At 34.7% G+C, this 25,056-nt stretch overlaps 1 protein-coding gene across 13 annotated transcripts in view; it reads right to left on the reverse strand.

Moving 5' to 3' along the window:
- Positions 1-25,056, reverse strand: part of LOC138328275 (teneurin-m-like) — a 188,292-nt gene that overhangs the window by 80,542 nt on the left and 82,694 nt on the right. For all 13 annotated transcript variants that reach the window (XM_069275014.1, XM_069275010.1, XM_069275007.1 and 10 more), the window contains one exon: positions 5,035-5,292. In XM_069275014.1, coding sequence (XP_069131115.1) covers positions 5,035-5,242 — 208 coding nt within the window. In that variant the 5' untranslated portion in view covers positions 5,243-5,292. The remainder of the gene's footprint in view (positions 1-5,034; positions 5,293-25,056) is intronic.

A 25,056-nucleotide genomic window follows, 5' to 3' on the forward strand; every position in this document is an offset into this window, starting at 1 on the left:
ATGTTTTGTACCGATGCGCCTTTATACATGGAAGTGTTTGACATGTATGGCTAATCCACATCCTGGTCATACCGATGCTTGTCACCAATGTGGTACCCCTGGGCTTTTTCTAACACGATTAGAAATAGTTCAAGACTTTTCCTTAATCTGATTACACAAAAACAGGAATTGGGTTAAGGTCTAGAAATCTCAATGGGTATAAACAAATCAAAATAGTGTCCGTTCGGAGACAGAGAATCCACTCAAAGTAATTTTTGAAATTTGATGGAGCGACAGTACAGAGGACTCCACATAATCGAATAACGGTTATTCGAATATTTCGGTTATTTGCATAAAATTCTGCGGTCCCGATTTTTTCCTTCTTTATCTTTGTTTTTCAACTCCGTGTATTTGCATAGACTTTTACATGACCTCCGGTTATTTGAATAAAATATTTGGGAAATTCTAAAAATATAATCGAATATTTTTCAATTTTGCAATATATTTTTAGCGAAATTCGCCGATATATGTTTCAATTTTACTAGAAATCATCATGGTAACAGATTAACGTTAAAGTATGGCTTGTTATTTTATGCATGAATCTGCAAAGGTATTCGACGCTGTTACGATTTACATCAGCAGCGGTTGATCATAACTTTAGTATATTCACTGGCTCAAACATCTAATTAAAGCATTTGCACTTTCAAATATGTTTATTTATTAACGTAACGTACCTTAGTTCGCGATCGATTGGAGAAACCATGCTTCCTTATAACAATCGCCATGCATGATCAGTAGTCTCGTTCAACCAGAGTCTTGTTGACTACGACAGACATGTGCGTATCAAGCGTCTCGTTGAACGAGACATAAAAGCATGCAAAGTCGGCGTGCAATGACTACCGCAAGTTTCGTACAGTATGTAAGCTTAGGATAAAAAAGATACTTGCTACGTTGTTTCATTGCTACTTGAATATGCATTAATTTCTGAAATGTTATCAAGCTATTCGCCGTATAGATCAACAAACAGGGAGAATTCTCAAAACACATTTAGGTCGAGTGAACGCATGGCTTCATCACCTGCCGCCATTTTCGAATTCATATGTGTAAAAACAACACTACTAGTTGATCGGCACTTTGAAGTTTAATCACGATCGTAAGTTCATTTTGCCAGGCAAATGTACGTAAATTTGTTTATTATTTAGGTTCAGAATTGTAGACACAAATCCAATCCTGTTTTGTAGAATCTAATAGCATTTGATATCGATCGTTTAGCTGTTTCTCAAATATTCACGTGTCGATCTAACGTAAACAAGAATCTAATATTGGAAATTTTTTGTTATTAAACAATTAAAATCGATTTACAACTTCGAAAATAATTACTTGTTGTTCGTTTTAAGTGTAAATAATTAACATATTTATCAAGTAAACGAAACGAAACCTATTTGTCTATTCACACATATGTGTGGGGTCAAACGGAGGTGCAAAATGTCATCTCCGCCTATTCGAATACTCCGGTTATTTGCATATTTTCTTCTGGAAAATGACCTATGCAAATAAGCGGAATCCTCTGTATATTGAAACGTCAGTCAGAAATCAAGATTAAGGTAGATTTTAAATAAGCAGCATATCATTCAATGATGGACACTTAGTGACAAATAAATTTGATATGAACCTTTTTTTTTTTTTTTTTTTTTTTTTTTAAACCTTTATTTTGCATTATCAACTTCATGGAGCTTACTAATGCTATTGATATAGATGTAAAACAATGTCTTTTTATTTCTTTCAGTAATTACGGGTTTATGAAGTAAATGGTTAATTACAAAATGTACTTTTCTTTGAGCCATGAACATATTACAGACATTATAAGTCCTGAGAGATGATGAGATAATTGTTAAGTAATGGTCACTTTGTCTGGTCAGTTTAGTCTGGACATCACATCACCTGTCACTGACCATTAATGATGATATCCAGTGATACAAAAATTAATAGGTGGATAGACTCTGTATTCTGAGATTCAATCTATATTCAATGTGAAATTGACTTTCAATATGACCTTGAACTGAACAGGACCCCTTTAAAATATCTTCTGCAAAAAAATTAATCTTCTATACTCTTTAATTTATTGGAGTCAATTTGAACTTCTTTACAACCCATCTAACCTTGACCTTAAACTTGACCCGACCTTGACCTCTGAACAAGTCTTTGGCTTGAAAATATTCTTTACTTTCATCCTGACATTGTGTTATATATTTTTTCCAATTACCAATGACTCATATTTATAATTTACTAGTGTTGGATAGATTCATGACAGGAGTACATTTCCTGGAATCTTCCTGGCACGGCCCTCTGCCGAGCCTCTGGCTACCGTGCATGCCTGTCCCCCATATATCTGTCAGAGCACCTATATCGTTTCCAGTTCCGCATGAGTTATCTGCTGTTGTCAAGCCCAGTATGTACAAGTGACAGCGTTATAAAGTAAGGTACATGCCACTTTACTGGAAAGTCATTTCCCACCCATCCTGAAAACCGACACCAAACTAAAGCTTCCACCAGGCCAGGAGAGGAAACTACCAAATGGCACACACAATTTGTGTATTTCCTGTAAGTGTTATTTGTGAACTGTTAAAGTCAGCAGTCCTTCGAATGACGGAGTGACAAGGAACCGTTAGACTGGACAGATCGTCAGAAACAGGAAGCAAAAAAAGCGTTTTCTGTACCTGGTATAATGTGTTTTTAGAATTAGGTTCATCACTCAGTACTTTAATTGTCATTTTCATTAGAAAATAACAAGGTGTCAGATGTCGAGGACTTGATGGGAAAAAGACGCTATCAAAACAGAACATTTCAGCAAATGGCATTCAAGGTCAAAGTTGAAGCCTCAAGGCATGGTTGGACTCAAAAAATGGTCTTTCTCTTGTCAGTTCTGTTTCAACATCACATAAATACAGATAAAAATCCTTGATTGGAAGCGAATATGAATGTTTATATCGATATTGAAGGTCTCCAGACAAATAAAGATGAATCATTTCCATCTGTAATCGATTTAGTATGGCAAGTATATATGACAGGGCTTACCCAGGACAATTGCTTTGGTATATAGATCAGATGAAATGTCCAAGCTTTTCTCTGTCAATGAGGTCATTTTAATATTGGGTCAATGGTTATGAGGTCATTTTAATATTAGGTCAATGTTTATGATGTCATTTTAATATTAGGTCAATGTTTATGAGGTCATTTTAATATTAGGTCAATGTTTATGAGGTCATTTTAATATTAGGTCAATGATTATGAGGTTATCTTAATATTAGGTCAATAGCTGCAAGATCATTTTAATATCAATAAATGGCTTAGTTCTAAATATAACAAATTATCCAGAAGACTGAAAGGATGGCAGTCAGAAAGATAGATACAACCCTGGTCTTCTTCACCCCTGAATTTTCATAATGGACTAGTCTGATGTTTGATTTAGAAGAGTCTAAATGAGTCTTTCAGGGTAAATGAGTGAATCTGTGTGTATAGTCCAAGAGAAAGCTAGCAATAATTAAAGACATGTAGGTGGTAAAGTGAACCTCAAATAACTTGTACTTGCCAATCAAAGCTAGGATTTTCCAGAAAATCATTTTTTCTTTAATAAGTTTTCATAATAGAACCATTAACTAAAACAATTTAAATTGAAACACAATCAGACACCTCTATCAAATTAAGCTCTAAAATAGTAATTCTAGCTATAGAAATTCCAATTGATTCTTAAATAAATCTGTAATGATATATCTCAAAAGCTATTATTTATTGTATTAGAAACTTACAACAATAATGCCAAATATTGATGGTAACAAAAAATGAGCTTCCTTGAAGATACCATAAGAGAGCAAATCTTGGAGCAATAGATTAAGAAATCCATACAAAATTAAATTTCAAGATGGCTTTGTTTGCAGAAATAGATTAAGAAATATATTCTAAATCAAATTTCAAGAGGAAGTCTATTGCAGCAATAGATTAAGAAATCTATACCAAATTAAATTTCAACATATCATCATTTGAAGTAATAGATTAGGAAGATTATATCAACTGCGTTTTAAGAGGTGAAAATCAATGTACATATCTCTTGAATGAGAGCAAGAAATTGAAATCGTCTAAAAAAGTATGTCATGAAGGAATCATTGAAAGCAATTTAATTACAGCATCGCAAAGTATGAAGAATCCATACAAAACACCTTTATAGTAAATAATGCAGAAGGAAGATGATAAATTAGAGTTATGGTTCTTTGTTGAAAACATTACACCAGATGGACAATGAGAGAAATTCATACAAGCGGAACAGAATGTCTGTTCACATTTTGACAGCAGAGTGACTCCGTATCAGATTTAAGACACCTTATTTAAAATGTTTGGCTCAGAGTACATTCGGCTCAGAGTAAACGGTTTGCCCACTATAATTTCACTGCCTCGTCAATAACGTTACACATCTAACATTTGTGTTTGGAATTGAAACCAAATAACGAGAATATATGTCTGTAAAAACCATCATCTGTGTAAAGAAGCATTCCTTCCAGACATACAACCACTCATTTGCCTAACTTAAACAACTGTGAAATTCAAATAGCATCCATATTTTTTTCTGGTATGTGTATCGCTACACCGTTTCTTCTCGTTACATTTATTTACGATGTTCCTTCTGTTTTCTGTCCATCATAACCAAACTGGTTATAAATAAAACATACTTTGTTAAGTGTTATTCGCCATTTTTAATACTTTTGTTTATAAAATTGCGATCAGTTAAGGACTATGGTTTTCAAGTCCCCCTACCTATGTTGCAAAAGTGTATCAAATTGCTATGATATTCTTAAATCAAATTTATGAATCATAAGATGATGCAGCTAAGAATCCTTCTTCCAGATTTTGAAAATTTTATAGTTGTCATAAATGGATACATTTTCAAATATAAGGAGTTTTTGGGAAGTGTCATTTTTAACATTACACTACATTGAATATAACTAATTGATCTTACCAAATGTATAATAAAACTACTGAAACTAAAGGTCAAAGGTTACTTACCCAATCCATTTAATTTCTTGTCATGATGTGCGACCTTGACCTCTTCATATGGCCTGAGATTATCATCAGAGTGGAACTCTTCTTCCTCTGAAGAACTGTAAGACTTACTCCCCCTATCCTTGATTCGACTTCGCCGATACGAGCCTCGAGGTTGAGGTTTCGGTCGGTAGTTTGAATTTCCATCCATTTTGAGGTTTTTCTCCCTCATGTGAGTATATTGCTTTCCGTACTTCCAAGTTCACACGGACTCATCATACTCTGAAACATATGAAAGGAAAAAAAAATGTAAGTATTTTCGACCCGAAAACATGCAACATTTATACGTAACAATCAAAGGGTAAATCTTTATTGTTCCACAAAGAATACTGTTATTTAATACTAATCATGGGAATTTCACCGAGACCCAGTGACGTCATTGGCAGAAATTTGTTTATAAACTTAGTTACGATGACAAGAGATCATTGCTATTGATTACAGAGAAATAAATGGTTGTTAAAACACAACGAAATTGCTTTTTCTGCAGTTTCAGTCTTTTTCTGCTGTTTGTGCCATTTTGCCAGCAGAAGTTATTGGTTTTCGTCTCTAATATGGCCGTAAAATAAATGCAAATGGTTTATTGTGTCACGCTCAGCTGATTCATTATGTCACGCTCCAGTGACCATCTGCTGGCAACATCTCGGTTAGGTCCGTAACTTTACAGAAATGCCAATAAAAGGATGTATCCGATTGCACATTGCATGCAATTCCGCCCACGAGCATTGTACACCAGGGCGGCGACACCATCATAACTCACAATAACGAGACACTGTTGCGCTACTCTCATGCTTTAATTACATTTGATTGTCGTTGTGTTGTATGGCTGTAGTATATAGCCAGTAGAAACATACAGTGCCTTTCTGCCATTAGGTGAAAATCCTCTATATACTCGTCCAAAGAGATGTTTTCATGGTCAGAACAGATAGTCGACACAGATGTATTTATAGTCTTGGAACTGCTGTATTTATTCTATCAGACTAATGTAAACTTATTGATGAACCAGCTTATTTCAGCATTGCCAACAGAAATAAATACCTTTCCAACATAAGATTCCAGCTAAGACAATTAATGTTCATCTGGTTTTTTGTACAGCAATCCATTTTTTTTTTTACATCCCAAGTGTCACAACATTCAATTTTTTTTGAAGAGAAAGCAATTTCTATGAGAGAAAAAATTATTCAACCAGCACGATTTGAACATTCCATTGAAAACACACTGCTACACAACTTTCATATATTATTTAAAGTGTAATCCAATTCTATGTTAAATAGAAACATCCAATTGGCACCATACAATACTGAACATCACAAGTGAAAACATAACTTCCATATCTAAGTGATTTTAGAGTGATCCATTTCTTATAGGAACATTCAACTGGCACCAATTCTAGTCAACCTTTTCTAAGTAAACCAAAGTTTTATACAAAATTCAAGAGCAATTCATTTCTATATTTTATAGGAATAATAATTTGATTTAACTGATTCCAATTGTAGTCAAACATCCTGAGTTATACACAGCTATATACATAATTTTTGAGCTATATCTATTGCAATGCAACCCAGTAAATTTCAAATGCTACACTAGGCAAAGTCATATACAACTTTCATTTTCATATGTTGTATGTAAAAGATCTGTATCAATGTGAGAACCATCTGATACGGTCACTGTGTTATATTGTCTGCTGTGAGTGATGCCCCATTGCTGATGTTTGCTGATCCGAGTTAGAGATTCTGCTCCGCCAAGTGAGAACACATGCCAGTGGTCATTTGTTACCTATTGGACATGTAGATGGTCTGAGCTGACCCCTGCCTGACACAGGATCAGAGTAATATTGTGTAAAATATGACCAATAAACCTGTGGCAAGTATCTATAGCATCTGATGTGAGATCTATGTAGTGTGGACCAATCCTGGTCCTATCGCCATCATCTCTTTGTCTACCAATAAACAATTAAATTGTCAGACAAGTCAAACCTATAAGATCCGGGTATAATAACCAATGGTCACTGGAACAAATTAATTCCTTATTTCCGCCACTGAAATAGACTTCCTCATAGAACCTGATCATCGGACAAAAGCCAGAGGCGGGCAATGATTGTTGCTACAAAATGTTCCGTTCAATTGTTCTCGTTACATTAAAACATTAGGGAATTGCCATAAGGACTGGCGCTTGCTCTTCTGAAGTGAACGTTGCACAGACCCCTCCGCCCCCGGGCCATGTGCGACACATACCATCACACATCAAGTGTCACGGTTATCAGTGGCGAGAATCTATCCCATACAAATCTACCTTTTCCCCTTCACTACAATCATGTGACAGATCAATGCTGATTGAGTTATCTCCCTTTGATTGGGTTACATCCCCGCCACCAATCGTGGCTGCTGTTTTTTAACTTTATTTTCTGTGAATATTGGCAGTAACACATGCCCACCGCTACGGCATCGGACAAAATTAACCAGCTAACTTTCATCATATCTATTCTCTCAGCTCAACTGGTTGGTATGAAAATCAATCTGTATTACTCACACATGCTCAAATCAATGTACAGCAAATTCCTCATTTTTTTTTTTTTACCTCAAAAACAAAACTAATAATCATTTTCACCTTTAAATTCCCTTTGCTCATCCAATATGTCATCGATCTAAGTCGATGAAAGACGAAATTTAAGCTTGTTGGAAACAACAAAACTTTTCTGAGGATAAGATTTTATGCAAAATTTTAATTAATGTACAAATATATTGATTTTTCAGTCAAAATGTATTTTGTCTGCAATTCTTTTCTGTTTTTATTTTTTTATTTTTTTTATTTTTCCATTTTAAAAAAATAAAACATTTTTTCTCCTTTCCCAAGGACTTTCCTCATCTTTCTATCGGTTTTCTTTTGATGAATAAAACATTACTTTAAACTAATTTCATTACAGAAGCCATCTTAATACCAGAAAACTAAGTTATGCCCCTTGGACAGGCTGTGCTGGATTAGCTCTTGACACCAGGGGTAAGAACGTGGATCAGAACGTGATCCCTCGCTGTCCAATCACTGATTGGTGTTCTTTGTTGCCAAATGCAAATCTGTTGATTAAACTGCCCTATAAAATTAATTGCTTTAAAAGGTTCATATCCTGGCCGATAATTGATCCACATTTGTACATTCGATTTGATTGTCCTGACGGTCTCAGAACAAGGGTTTTCGTTTTTTTGACAGGGAGAAAAAGAGAATGGATCAGGGCTGTAGCAATCTACTGCAATCTCAACCAGGCAATGATTCAATGACTCCTCAAAGCTGACAATCCTAATGCGTTTCCACGTCGATAGACATTGTGTTTGGACCTCGGCTACTAACGCCCTAACTAGCAATTTCTAATCAATGACCAACAGAGACTGGTCAAAACAGGAGAAAATTACAATTATAGACAACGATTTGTCTTTGAATTGCTTTGTTGGCTCAAGAGAGTCTAGCATTAAACGCACCTCTGTAGATCAATTGGTGTATTTTAGAAAAATATCAACTGGTCAGTCAGTTACGAAAACATTTCATCACGATATCTATTTGCTCATTATGAGTTGAAGAGCACAAATTAGTGTTGCCCCTTTAGCTTGTGGCTGTATTGTCTAAATGACCATTACTGTAGGAAGCTTGTAAAACAGGCCCATCAATCATACACAACTCATCTACAAATTTCGAGCTCTTTTGTACTGAAAACACATAAACACTAGAGAAGGTTGTAGAGAGGATAAATTTCCCGTAATTACAAAGGAATAGACATCTAAGTTATCACTAATGAGCAAAACACAACAAACTGTATACAACAAGACACTGCATACTTCCTTCACCTTCTTTATCTAGGATACAATATCTATGTAATTTGAAATGAAATTTCTAATTTTCATTGTTATCAAATGGAAACATTTTAATTGAAAAAGAAAATATTTGCTTGAGAATAAACAAGCATTTAACTTTTTATTACACATTCCTGTAGATTCCCCCCCCCCTTTCTTTCAAATTACCTATTTTATAACAAATGAATATCTTACAAATCTCCTAAACAAAAGAATACCTCTACTAATTTCTTATCTTGAAATTCTAGCATTGTTCTACACTTCCAAACCAGCCAAGATCTGTAGACGAAACATTCCAATCCCTTGTAATGTGGTGTGTGAGAACTGAACTGTAACTATATCTATCTTCCATTGAATCAGACTGTAACTGTGACGCTTTCAAGATATTCTGTTACTTACGAGAAAAGCAGACGTCATCAAATCTCTCCAAAAACAAGTAGCAGAAGATTTGTTTTTCTTGGACAGATTCAAAAAGTATTTGTATCAAGTTTTGTCTGAGAGAACATTTTTACATTATCAGTAGACGTTTGCTTCAGATTCTGATACCATTCTCAATCATCCCTTGGTCTAATTCAGAACGGGTATCAACCAAATTTTCTGGGAGACAAATTGGAGAAATTTGTTTACTACTGACAGACATAAAGCTATCCATTTCCAGTAAGGTTCCAATGCCATGTCTGTCCGGTCTTTATCAGGAAGTGAAAGTATACAAACACCGCCAGACCACCATCCTATATCACTTACACTGTATCAATGGTGGTCTGCTTTTCATCAACCTCTCACAAGCCATTGATTGCAGGCTCCCTCACCCAATCACCCGACTCTATAATTGTCTGTGACAGATTGTTTATTTTAAAGTAAACCTTAAACTTTAACAGTCTAAGGGATGCTTGATGGTAAAAACACTTGCAACTGCCCATAAATCAATGAATTGGACACTTGAAACACTAACAAATGTGATGGTGGGGTAAGAGAAATGGCTGAAGAATTAGGTTTCTGTTTGGACAGGCGTTGTCTAGACCCTAAGGACTTATCAAAGCCCCATGAAAGACAGGTTCAGCATGGCCTCAACATCATTTGTATACATTTCTGTTTATTTGAAATCCAAGAAATTTGGATATCATTCATGAAAGATTTAAAATTTCTATGACAAATTGGGCAGCTGGTTATTTCAATTTTCGAGCAGACGACACTTTGAAAGTTAAGTAATTGGTAGACAATATCCTCAAAAACCTGAATTCATACAATATCTTGAGTTTACCATATATGAACTTGTAATATCATATTTTCCACAGTATATTCAATCACTTGGATTTGTTCTTAAATATTGGAAAAACGAATACCCAACTATAACTACCAAAGAGTTTTTTTGAACTATAAAAGCTACTTCAAAGAAATTTTCAAAATAGCTTCTATCATTTTTGAGACTTGTAGCAATACAATAGCTTCTTGAGATTCTGTAGAAATATTTGAAGGAGTTTGTCACGGAAGCTTCTTTCTTAATTAACCTCATAGGGTCCATCAGAAACATATCTAGGAGACTTAACATGACACCGATATGTCTTTTTGAGATTATGAAAAAGCTGTTGTTTTCACACACATGATAATTAGAATGTAAATCGAACCAATGGAGAGTGATATGTGGGAGGGGCACCAAGGGAGTAAATAATCCTAGGAGAGGCACCAAGGGGGTAAATTTAATTCTGGATCTATTAAAAGGTCACAAATTATGACCAATTTTTCTGAATATAAAATATTTTGTAAATACAGACTCTGTTGTATTCAAAGGAATGGCTGTTGACCAACATGTAGAATTACATGGAAATTAGGATTTTCATTTTAATTCAAGATTTTTTATAGATATGTAATTTAGTCCCTTTGGGGCACCCTGACAATGTGCCAAGTGAATGATGCTTCTGAAACAAATGATGATGGATGGACATGTTGTCGGGAGGGGGGGGGGGGGGGGGACTGTGGAAAGGTCTGCAAGCAGTAAAATCAAACTTATATTTTCTGCAAATAGTTATCCATCATCGACACACATGCTCTTCCGAGCTCTCATCACTTTAATGACATCCCGTCGATTCTCCTTACTCACTACTTACGACTCTACTCTCGAGTAGCGCTACTGTTGAGTAGGTCCCTCTTCAATTTCTAACAAGAACCAATGCTCAATACTTCGAATTCACCCGAACATCTATTCTTATTCCCAATGTATTTTTCTTCAACATTATCTGTGGGGTCAGAAACTTGGCATCTCGACTTGTAAAACAAACTAGTGGCACAGCTGTTGAATTCGGCTTTTTTTCTCATAAATATATCCCTGGTAGGATAATACTTAGCCTCATTAAGATTTCAGATCTGGATTTATTAATGTGGAGACATCATATGTATCTATTAGAAGGGAGGAGAATTTATGATGAATTTGTGTCGATGTTGAAAGAATTTGTTAGGAAAAGCTATTATAAGAAGAATTTATTCTAAAGTCTTTACCAAATGAAAATTTACTGACAACAGCTGTAGGATCTGTTGGTAAGATAATATCATCAAGAATAATCATATATGTCACAAAAATGTCTAAATGGTGCCAATTAAGAGTTGCCTTTGAAATGAAAATCCAATGTTCTCGCCATACATTTCACTTTGCAATCATGTATTTTTCTTTTATAATTTTATATAGCATTTAAATGACACTTATATGGGAAATGGCAACTATAAACATTTGTATCAAGAATTTTATTTGTTTTGTGCAAAAATTATCTCCCGTAAAAATTGAAACACTTCACTTGAGAGGCTATGCTATTACAAAATTGAGATGTTTTACAAAGTTGCACAAACCGAATTTGATGATTACAAAATGGAAATGTTTTACAACCCAAAATTCTACATTGTGTAGTAAATATTACCAGCTGATAATAGAATATGAAAATTGTTTGCCACGGCAGCCAGCCGTAAGATTTATCGCTCAAGAACATGAGGTCACATGACCCTAGTTTGTAAATTTGAGAGCCTTCCATCTAGATTTAGTTTGTAAGTGTAGAATGTTTTTCACTTCATCAGTTTTTTGTGATGTATCTCCCGTTACAACACACAATATAGCTTACCCAGGAAAAAAGTAAATCTTTTTAGCATTCTTCAGTTTCTTACAGATTTGACAGCCAAATAATCATTATGTATTTGATAAATCTAAAACATTACCTAAAAAAAAAGAATTTAAATTGAATTACAACCAATCCGATTCATACTTTATTTAATTTGGAATATGCCTGTTTGTAGAGAACCAAAGAGTGGTATATTTTACGGCTTAACGAAGGAGTCTATATCTTAAAAGAGTTCTCTGTTTATATATATATATGAACCATTCAGACTAACTCTGAACTTATACGCATCACAATGGATTTTTTTCAATTAAAATCTGCACGAAAAAAAAAATTGTTTTACCCTAGCGACAAAAGGAGATAAGAAGTTTTAATTGGTTGTAACCTAAAACCGTTTTAAACTGTATGGATGATAGGGTAAAAGTTATCGCGTCTCGACTATTGTATTCCGACTTTATTAAAGGTTTGTGTTTAATCAGTAAAGCCCAAAGATGGCCGCAATGTATTAGTCATCGTGATTAATGTTATGATAAAACTCCATCATTCATTCACGGCTTTCGATTGTAAATAATGTTTTTTCATTACATTCTTATCAACAAATTTCCTAAAGTGTAACGAGACAAGCCAACCCAAGGTGATGAGTATTCAGCAGCGCTGAAGAATAACAGCATGCTGCAGTATAAAAACAGCAGGTAAATTAGCCTCTTGTGACACAGGAAGAAAAGAAACCTGGACAAGTTTATGTCTGAAATTTCCAAATTATCTACAGAGTATACAGTTTCGTCATCGTTCAAATAAATCTTTAATAAAATTATAAACGATTTTAGGGTAGTGAAATGAATACTTTTTTTACAAAGGAACCAACATAAATTACATGTACTGTAAATTTTCATGGTTTAGAAGCTCACAATAATTTGGATCATGCTTAGAAATTTCTTGTGTGGCCAATGGAACAGTGATACAAATAATGTATGATATAGATGTTGTTGTTCTTTTGTATTTTGTAAATTTCACACCCATGAAAACAACGAAAGTGCCTACTCAACAAACATTTTGTGATGGGCAACAAGTTGAATGATGGATACTAACGAATGTGCAATGCCAGTTTAACGTTTCAACCCAATACCCAAAGGAAAAATATTCCCTGAAAATGTCATCACGAATGGACAAATATTAAACCTTAATTACTCTCCAAGCAACGTGTATTACAGAGACCTCAAGCTTTCAAAATGTCATTTCTGTTCTGAAATTCCCATGTGCGATTTACACAATGCTTAAATGTTCAAAGTGTGGTCCTTTCAATTGCTGCCGTAAATGTCAAACTAGCCGGTGCCATTTCAGGGAAGCCCGAACTCTTGTAATCATCATTAGTCTAACGAGTATCGACACAATGTGTGCTATACCTATTCAGGGCCTACATATACACCAACAGATGGCACTGCTGATGAATTCTGATTCCAATGTGGATTGTCTCACAGATCCTATATCACCGCTTCCAACCAGCCCAGGAGACAGTGCCTTCGGCCGGTGATGGATGAGCTAAGCTACGACATTTGTCGTATAAATGTAGATGGCGCTAGCAGATGTTGTGTGAAAAGCGACACCTTCCTTTTCATGATCATGCAGGTCTCGAACACCCGTTCAGACATCCACCAATCAATAGAGAGCATTAACTAAATTAGCCAATCAATGATTTATCGATATACTAAGCAACAACATTGCAACACTGTTGATGAAATGTGACATAGTAGTGACCAATGAAATCCCTCGAGTCAACAAATGATGAAATGTGGCCAATGAAATCCCAGGTGACAGATCCGCCGTAGGAATGGATTCTGGACGCCATGTCAAAATAAGTGGAGTTTGGAATAGCTAATATCAGCATCCCAAAGGAATTGAACGAAATGAATTCTGGTATGATTTCGGACATCCTGTCAAACCTATGGTAGTTTGGAATAGCTAATATCAGCTTCCCTGAGGAACTATCCGGCACCTGATGGAAAGGCTAGCTACCATCAACTGTAATCAAACCACTAGAATCCAATATCACCCCTATCAGAGCTCTGATGAAGGGCTGCCAGGGAAAATGTCAACGGAAAAAGTGACAAAAATGCCAAACTTCAGGATAGAGTATCTCTCAGAAGGGATTGCCGTTCTTCAAATTTTTTAAATCTCACGACATGAAGACCTTGTTATCATCTCATAGCAACACCTATGGAATATTTACCCCCTAGCAACATCCACTCCTGAATTCATATATGTAAATGAATTATTTTCTTTTACCCATTTCCTGTTGTATTTCAATGCCAGATATCGTTTGGTTTGCTGCCTTATCAAAGTGCTGAAAAAACGCAACTACAGATAATTCTGTCATACTGGAATTCAGAGCTGCCGCTCTATCTTAAATCTCTGAAGTTTTGTTTTATTTTCAAGCATTTTTTGTACCCTTATGGTGCATTTTCTGCCGAGAAATTAACTGTTCATGAATATATGCAAACATTCTAAATTCTACAGCTGTCGTAAAACGAAGAATTTCGCTCAATGTATCATGCATTGTTGAAAGAATTGTAACAACATCAAAAACAAGAATCTTTAAAGTATTCAGGCAATCAAAGCAAATGAGAATAAAATAATTAACACACAGTCCAAGGGGTTTTAAAATTTCAGCTAATTGCTCTTAATCATATTATTTTTTTATATAACTTAATTTTCCTGGAGTTGTTCTCTAAATGAAATACACCAAAGTGTTATTACTATTTTTTTCCTTTAAATTTTCGAATAAATTTCTACGATTAATTTCCCAAATGACCATACAGCGTTATAAATATGCCATGAAAATGAATCCTTGAACAGTAAAAATGGAAAAACAGACAGCAACAATATCAGGAAGAGCAACATATTGTTTTACCAAAGAGCTAAAAAATAACTTTAAATTTTTTTGCCTTGACATTTACAAAAATTGACAACTTAATTACAAGTTTCATAGCCTCAAAAGCAACATATAACACTTCTACTTCCTTCTTTCAAACTTTTGACCTTTTGTGAAATAAAACGAATCCATGAGGATGAACAAAAGAGCCCCCCGATTGTCAAACTTTCATTGTTCAATATTATGAGATTGTGCTTATATTGTAGGGTTAGTAAAACCTTGTTCTTGTTAGTACAGTAAAACCTGTCTTAGCAGCCACCTCTGTATAAAGACCACCTGCTTATTAAGACCATTTTTCTACAGACCCAAATGACCAATTTCATCACAATTCAACCTGCATATAAAGACCACTTGTCTATAATGACCATTTTCCTTTGTCCCTTTCATGGTCTTTATAGACAGGTTTGACTGTACGTTAAAATCCAAGTCATTTTTTTTTTTTTTTCATTTTGTTCATTTTGTAATGTTTTGTAACGTAATAGTATCATACTGGCTGAGAACAGTAATTCTTTCTCCTGTCGGTACTAAACTAAGTCTCTAATGTGGGCAGAAGTCTTTTATTATGGACCTGATGATTTCATCCAAAAAAACACAAATAAACCAACATTTTATAAAAGGATATTTGACAAATTTATACTGCAGAAACACAACAATCCCATTAAGTGTGTTCCAATATTCTCAGATTATTTCAAGATAACGTAAAATATTCCTGTCCTATAAGCTCCGGATTGCGCTTCGACGTACTTCAAACCAGGTCTACAAGCGATGGAACGCACTCTAGAATATCATATTAACCTCGAAATACATCAACCAGGGGATTCAAATTCTTGTCTGCCGTGGTCGTTTTAGAATAAGATGGTATTATGACAGAAGATATCAACTGGGGAGAAATAGTTATCAAGTTTGACAAATAATCAATCGTTTATATAGCTTTCTATTTAGTTGTTCCATTGCTCTGGCCTGGCGAATCTCGCTTGGGAATGATGACCAATGCAATAGAAGACTTGATATGTCCAGAAGAAAAACTTCTAACAATTGCAGAACCCCATAAAGACAACTGTGCTGTTTATCATTTGCCATCTTCTGATGCCAATTTGAATAATATTGAGACCCCTGATATACTATATGAAGACCCCTGATATACCATATGAACCAATCGACTTTGTATATATCTGATGAATCAACTTCTTATGTATCTGATGCCATGTCAATTTTACATTGAAGTTTTTAAAATTATGTATGACAATCGAAGCTATCCGAAGAAATTAACTTGGACTATCTGATGATGTGTTTGTCTTAGTACATGTACTTAAGGTCAGAACGACAAATTCAAGCCCAAATATCTGATTTTGTGTCAATCAGAAAAGCCAAACCACTAGATTACATGAAGTTATACATGTAGATACTTAAACACATTGCCAGCAAATTGACGCGGAGTATCGATAAATGTCTATGAGCATACCCGAAAAACTTCTCTCAAAGTGATATGCATTTTTTTTTTTTTTTTGCAAATTGACACAATAAATGTCTAAAATCATTCAATAAATTCCCTCAAGTATCAAGATCTTTTTTTTCTGAATGGAATTATCTGGACATTCGGCTGTATCTGTCTCATCTCACTTTTTTCTGTATGGTGCTGGACTCTATTTTTTAACGCTACAAACATGTAAGGGGGTCTATTTAAAACAAATGGAGCCTTATATCTTCGTTTCTCCATCAATCTCCCACTACAAACCACACATGTACTCGGAACAGACAAATACGGTTGTTAGAATTACTTTAATTGCAAGGGTCTGAAGATGTTCCCAGTCAGCTGATGTTTAAGTAGCAACTGCCGACAATAGGTCTCCAAGGAATTGTCATTTCAAGTCTTCAACCACAACAACAAACACTTATTAAAATTCAAATATTTCCCGAAACAATGGCTACTTATTTTAAAATTTTTGAGAATATTACATAACAGCGATGCATTGTTTCTTGCAAAATTATTTGCATTTTAACCAATGGTTGATTACACATTGTATCTGAAATTGTGAGCTTTCAATCAATTTTAGTATCAATGTCTTCCACAATGATATTCGACGAAATATTTCAAATAAAAAACTTACAATGAAAATAATGAGTACTTTGAATCTTTAAAAGAGCTCTCTAGTCTAATAAACAGACATAGAAGATTTTGATTATGAAAGAAAGTCAGAGTTTCCTAAATAAAACCCCCAACCTACAACAGGAACATGGCAACAAGGATTATTCGACGGTTATCATCTTTCTTGAGATGAAAGACAGATTTTAAATATATCAAAATCACGTTTCCGCTGTAGATATTATATTAATATCGTATGACTAATGCATTAAGTTTCAAAGACGACTATTAGTGTATTACGGAAATCATGCTTCTTAAATTAATTATTACAATAACCTAACCAACTCGAGGCACCACATATCACCGTAACTTAATTGACTGTAATATATTGGAGCATTAATTTTACATCTGAAACGATTTGATGCCGACTCAATTTTGACATAATGTTATAATTTTTGGCATCATATTTTGATATCACAATCATAGGGGGTTGATCTGTCTAAACTAGTCTTAAGCCGGGGATTTGGCGGAAAAGCAATGCATCAACTTGAGATACGGCTGCTGGCAAGCTGGAAGATCCTGTCGATGGTATCGGAGAAATCAAAGTAGAAAACATACAAGTGATTTCAAACCAATAACCATATACTATAGGTATTATTTGAAAATGTTTCATTTCAATTACAATTGACTCTTCAAACAGTCATAAATATGATGAATTTTCTACAAAATTCTTATTTCAATTATTCTTAGATGAAATTAGCAATAAACATTTGAAGATAAACAACAATTCAGTTGAAAGTAAGAGGGATATCATTTTAATGTTTCATTAATTTTGATTTTATTTTGATTGATGAAAAACAGCTGACAGGCATGATATAGAGCTTACGACGCACTTGTTGTAAATGTCATTAAGGGCAAGTTTAGAAGAACAATTACGTCGTTGAAAAACTTAAACAAACATTACGCCATAAGATAGAATGCATAGATAGACGAATCGCTTACAGACACAATTATTAAAATAGCTTTTTGTCATGTGAAGTATATTATCTTTCTGAATAGGTAATATCTAATGTTTTACACTTAAAACTCTACTTTGTAGTTAAGATTTTACTAATGGTGTTATCTTTTTTCTTTTCTGCAAAAACAAATTTTCAAAAGAAGTTAATTAATGCAACGGAGATATGTAATTTAGGTATAAAATAATATAATTTGTAAAAAATTTTGATTTTTAGAAAAGTAGTTCTTCTAGATAACAAAGAAATTGAAGAAATCTCTTCTTAACTGTGTGTTCCAACCACAAGTGCTAATATCTTTCCCTCCCCCAGGGGCCCACCTGTCTCTCCTGCCAACCACTTACCCATTATGTAACCGTTTGTATCCTCCTAACCTCAGGTGCATTACTAATGTAATGCATGTTTCCACTTGCGAAATACACCTCAAATTTCAAAAACCATTTCCAAAATTTTGATGAATTACCACTAAAAGTTACATGATATTCTTAACACAGTTTGTACGAAATATATTTTCAAAACTACACTTGAAATCTAAATATTCTAAGAATAAGTTATGCTTTTAGATGTAATCAACAGTAGCAACATCTGGAATGAAATTGTAGACTTAAATTGCATACATCGTTTTCTGTTAAGAATCTCCCTGGAAAAAGAATTTTAAAAGACAATCTACATGTATTTTTTTACCGTAATGGAAAAATGAATAATTCATATTTTTTTTCTCATAACTGTACCGTGAGCTCGAATTGCATGATGATGACAACTTGTAGACTGTTATTGATGTGTAAGGTGGAAGGGATGGGGAGGGAGGAGAGGGGGGCGTTATGACACAGCATCAGCTGAGAAATTCATTACTAAAATGGCTGAAAATAATTTCAAGGTCATTCAAGTGTAAACAGCTCACAGATCTAAATGTCCAGTATTGGTCCAGTCAGACCAGTTATAGAGGCAGCCCCCCTCATTATCACTGTTCTAATGTCTAGACTCTAAACAGGAGTCACTTTGATGTTTGGTCAGGGTCAGCATGACTCTTTTGAAAATAAACTTTAAAGTGCTGACAAGTTATCTCTTCCCCTGATGTAACCCTCCTCCCCTTCCTCCCTAAAATTAGCCCCCCCCTCCCTCAACTAATTTGACTCACATATATCTACCTCTTCTTTCTACCTGCAGGTCTGCCTTAGATTCTTTTTCTTTCTTCTTCCTCCTCCTATTTCAGCCAATCATACAGATTTTATCCAATCTCGTACCACCTTTTACTATTTTCACTCAAATATGTCTCGAAATACCTTTTTGACATATCTCATATCAGTCTAATATGTTCTCTATTTCAGTTTTTTTCTTCCATTTCATTCTTTCCATCCATTTTATCAACCTTCTCCTTCCATACACTTGTTCTCTTTTTCATTCAAATAAAAATTCATTTTCCTCCCATTTTCCACTTTGAACCTGGGACCTCTCTGCTTTAATTTTTATTTCCGATATTTCATTTCTGAATCTCTTATATCACAATTCACTCCTTCACTTTTTCTATCTCTCTTATATTTCATTTTTTCACTCTTTTCATCTCTCTCATCACATTTTATTTTTTCACTCTTTCTATCATTTTACAATATACTGTTTTTTTCCCATACACACTCCACCGCCACCATGAGCTAAACCAGAAGTGATTCTAACGGCCATTCTAACAGCTTTGTTCTATTATTAACTGTGTATAACAGAAAGTCGCCACATCTCTATTACATAACAAATACCACACCACCACAACAAACACTTTTCTACCCACGGATAACATTACAAAAATCAATTATTTGAAAGGATTCGCATATAAAATATTCAAAAGAAAAGCCATTTCAGAAAAAAAATATAAATGAAAATAATAATGTCAAGATTTTTTTCTCTCAAAACCGATAGCCAATATTTATATCCTCCATTATCTGCCATTTCCCGCTATTTCTGTCCGGCACACATTCTCAAAGGAGACCTATCTGTGAAGTTTCCATGCCAGAAATCTATTGTTTTCATAATACAAGCGTGTATCTTTATGATCACTCTGCAGTCTGCTTTAATTCCGAGTGAAAACAATGTGTCAATTCCATTACTTAATGGCCGATCGGTGTTTTACGTCTGCTGAAAGACCTTTAATCAACCAGAAAACATCACTGTTATCTATTAAAAAAAAAAAAAAAATCCTTTGCAAGCTTCTAGAAGCGACAAAATTGCCACCTTGACAGTAATGTTTTGTTTTTTTTCCGTTCAAGATAATGTAAAGTCAGTCATCTTGGTCAATGGAATGATATTTTGAAAATTGTTTTCTTTCTCTCTTCATTGATGGATCTGACTTATTTAGGGAACCCCTCTATGAAATGAAGCAATGAATGCCCCTCGGAATGATGCAAACATCCCCACAGAACCCCTGCATGTTGAAGCACCGAGCCCCAATAAGCATCCCTAACTGAAGCAACACCCATCTCTAGGAACCTTGCTTTAGTTTTGAATTCTCTAGTTTGAAGAAAAGATATCCTTGTTTTTTACTTTGTTCACCACATAATTAGGAGTCTCTGCACTCCTAAGATTTGATCTTTTTTAACCACATTAATGAAAGTCCCCATTATTGAGATCTGCAAAATATGTGTAAACAGAAGTCCCTGGACTCCCATTTTAACTGTTGGAGCAAATTAAGAGGTGCTAGTCTCAAACATTTAAGAAAAGCTCCAGGAGTCTTCACTATCCAAGCATATTAAGACATGCAAGTCTTTAAATTTTTAGCCTTGGGGTGACGTCTCCACTATCAAAGTGAATTAATACCTGCAGGCCTAAACCTTTAAACAAAACCTTGAAGAGTTCACTATTGAATTAATTAAAATTTACTCCTCAATAATTAAAATTAAGTCCCTAATGTATATGCTAAAGCCCCAGGAATCACCCATATACTGTGAAGCCCTACTGCTGCTGATGCAGTAGCAACAGCAATACAGCATTAACTCCCAATAGCAACACCAACAAAACACATGTACATGGCCTGTCGTGGTGGGACTAAAATAGACAGATACCCTGAGCTTCCTTTCATCCATGTGCATGTTTCCCCTGGTGGAGCGCTGTCAGAACTAGGCAGTGTACAACTTAGTCTGATGCAGGTAAACAAACAAATTATCTCTAATTGGGGTTAGGTGGTGTGGAATTTGATTGAAGATGGCCACCATTTATATTCATATTGGCATTAGCAGGCTCCTTGGAAACCAATCAAGGCGCCCTCTATTGACTAGCTTCTCGTCCCTCCATGCAGAGAACAGGCAGGGAATTATGGGGGTTATGCTAGTACGAATCCTAAGTCCCGCATCATGCTCCGCCTAAACGATCCCAGTTTTGTGGCGAGATAAACAAAAGGAGCAAAGAAGAGGCGTTAATTACAGAATGATACATGCTTTCATTTTCGGATGCGACTAATTTAGTGAACTCTATTGATCCCACGCTACCCTTCTAATGTTCCATACTCAGCGAGAGAGATAGCGCCCCCTACTTGTGGTTGAATTTAACGTTTAGAATTCTCAGCATTTTCTTCTGCCATTTGTTCTTATCTCTCTAACAATGTTAAGGCTTTTAATATTCCCTGCTTTAAGCTTTATTGATGTCTTCATTTCATTTTTGGAAATTTTTCAATTTGTGTAAAATAATATTAAGACAAGATAATTAAATTGGATTCGATAATTCTTGAGAAAAAGAAGAAGGCCTTTAACAGAATCATCCTCAAGATTTCTGCCTGGAAAATCTGCAGATCTGGTTTGGAGTTTTCAACAAGTGCGTAGTTATTACCATACAAATGTAATTACGTTGAAAGAAATCAGATTGCTGTAACCGTTGAATCACTGTTTACAATCACTCAAAAACCGTGTACTGTAAAGGACCAATTAGAACACCCTACTCATCATCGATAAAACTGTCTGTGCCAATCGCTCGTGTTGTTCTAACATGAAACTACCAGATCATAAAAGACATAAAATTTGAACTGAAAATCCACACCTGGGCTAATCAGAGTCACACATCAGGTGGTCATGTTAATTACAGATGTGGCATTTTCGATAACCAGAATATTCTAGAAGAAGTTCCGGAGAGAAACCTGTATAGGTATATTGATTAACATTTCAGCATGACATATGACTGCTTCTAATACTTCTTGCTGACATATAAATCACATAAATCATAACATCATCAGTTTTTGTGTAGTCTATGAAACTTTAATACACAATCACCTTGGTAACTTCACGTAAGTCATAGCATCATCAATTTTTGTGTAGTCTATGAAACTTTAATACACAATCACCTTGGTAACTTCACGTAAGTCATAACATCATCAGTTTTTGTGTAGTCTATGAAACTTTAATACACAATCACCTTGGTAACTTCACGTAAGTCATATCATCATCAATTTTTGTGTAATCTAGCTATGAAACCTTTAAACGCAATCACCATGGTAAACTTCACGTAAATCATAGTATCGTCATTTTTTGTGTAATCTATGAAACTTTTATACACAATCACCAATCGTCATCAATTTTTGTGTAGTTATGCTATGGTTCCTGAATATTGCAATGATTTCATACAAAACCTTTAAAGAGTTGTTACAGACAATTATCGAATAACCTTTGACCTATGGTTTCGATCTTCAAATGAGTAAAGTATATGCCAAATAATAAAACCATTTTTTATATTCCTGGAGGTCTACAAATAATCTTGAAACTTCAAAGAAAGTTTCAAAGGACAATTAAATATTTCAATCTTTTTATAATTTTGGACACCTTTTTAAAAGTCTAAAGAAAATGAATAAGTTAATTTTCAAATGGATATTTCAAATGAAACAGCGGCATTTGTACCTCATCTTTTACGTAAGAAAATCACTTTATGATCCTGAAAAGAGGTCGTGATGACTATATATGATTTATAGAATTGGCAATAAAATTGATCCAATTCTGCTGAATGAAGCCTCATGGTGTCATTTCTTCTAATCCGAAGTTCAGATGGTCCGGGGTCATAGCAGTATAATTAGTTCTCCAGTCATGACATCATGATCCTAAAGACAAATTAATTCTGTAATTTGACATAAAACTGCAGAAAAAAATAACAAAACATAAATTAGACGAATATTTTTTTGACATTGATGTGAGGATAGTTGAACATTACTTGGAGGTGTTGGAGCAAGGATGGCGTAGTATTAGAGACAAAGGTAGTGGAGTTAACGCACGGAGGCCGAACATAAATTGAATAACCGTCATATAACTTGGTGTATGACATGCCGATGCGCAAGCAAACAAGTATTTAAGACCAATATTTGATGTTTCTGCAACCAGCCGAGCATGATTTGCGAGTTACAAAATTATGACTAATATCGCAATATTAGCTATGGGAAGCCATTGCTTCCTCATTAATTTTCAATATTATTTGCCTGTCATTTCAGCAAGCCATTGTTTCGTAGCTGTCGAATCTCGAGGGACACAGCAGAATAATAACTTGATAATGGCGCCCGATAGACATCTCTGAACCATCGTTCAGTGATGGATGTCCCTTAGTATATTATACATGATGAGCTTTTCATAATATATCATTACAAGCTCAATATCTTCACACATTTTCCTACAGTTTTCTCCGAGGACGTGTTACATGTTTAGTGTGCTCGGGTCCCCGTAGAATTTCACTAATGTTTCAATGGATCCAGAGCAGCAGAAAAGATAGAGGGATACAGAAAGATAGAAAGACAGAGTGAAAATAAAGAAGAGTAATAGAGTGCACAGATGGTAGAGAAAATGAGAAACATGTAAGGAATGAAGAAGAGAAAGTGGAAGGAAGAAGATATTAAAGAAAAGAACTTGAGAATTAGATAAGGTAATAGAGAGAAAGAGGAAATTAAAGAAGAGAGTGTGAGGCCAGGAGAGAGAAAGACAGAGATCAGAGACTTCATTCACCCCTGGATACTCATTTGAACTCCTCTAACAATAAAGATGGAACAGTCCATTATAGAATATCAGGGGTGAACAATGATATGTGTATTTATCAAAAACTTATTATCTAATAGCAGTATTGGGAGCTAGGAGAGACAGAATAAGATGGCTTGATCAAGAGAGGAAAAATATAGTTGATCTTAACGATATCTAGTACACCATTTAGAAGTGTTCACCAGTGACTTAATGTTTCACAGTAAAACATTTGTAATATTCCATTTAATTTACAAACCTTGTTCTGTTTGATCATTCTATAAACCGCTGTTTCCATCAGATAGTGTAATCCCAACGAATCATCACTGACTGGTAGCTCCTATATGCAACCACTTACATATATGACTTACGTAAATATATCCAGCTGAAGACGTTTTCCAGCACTTCATTTCAATAATTTCTCACGCCATGTAACACATTAGCATCCCATATAAATTGTGTGTGCTTGTTACATAAAATATTAAGAGGTTAATCATATATATTTTTATTTAGAACTCAAAGAGAGACTCGGTTACACTTCAGAAGTGTGCAAACAGATAAATTGATAATCGCACGGCCATAAACTCCATTCATCTATGAAAGTTATGATCAAGTGCACCAGAGAGGAAATGGAGTGTAACGTTTGTGGAACAATATAATGTTTAAAGTGTCTGTAAGCCAGTCAATAAACAATTATGTGTATATATCATCTGTTGCTTATCTTGTACCTAGGGAAATAGGCTAGAGTTATCTCCCCTACAAAAGTAAGATTTCCATTAATAGAGTTTTGTATATGTTCATATATTTTATTAAGTCACGATTTGAGACGACCTTGATACTGCTTAAGATTTTTCTGTATGCAACCTATTCAACCTTGAAGTCAATTTAAACTTTTTCAATTCAAAGGATGGAACAGTTCATTATGAAATCTTAGGGGTAAGTGAGTCCAAGGCATCAAAAATCACTTAAAGAATCCATTAATAACTTTAATTGATTGTATATATTTTCCCTAAGAAAAGACTTCAGTACACAAGTGTCATTATACATTCTTAGTTGAGCCTTCAATG

This window comes from Argopecten irradians, chromosome 7, assembly GCF_041381155.1.
Source record: "Argopecten irradians isolate NY chromosome 7, Ai_NY, whole genome shotgun sequence".
Lineage (NCBI taxonomy): Eukaryota > Metazoa > Mollusca > Bivalvia > Pectinida > Pectinidae > Argopecten > Argopecten irradians.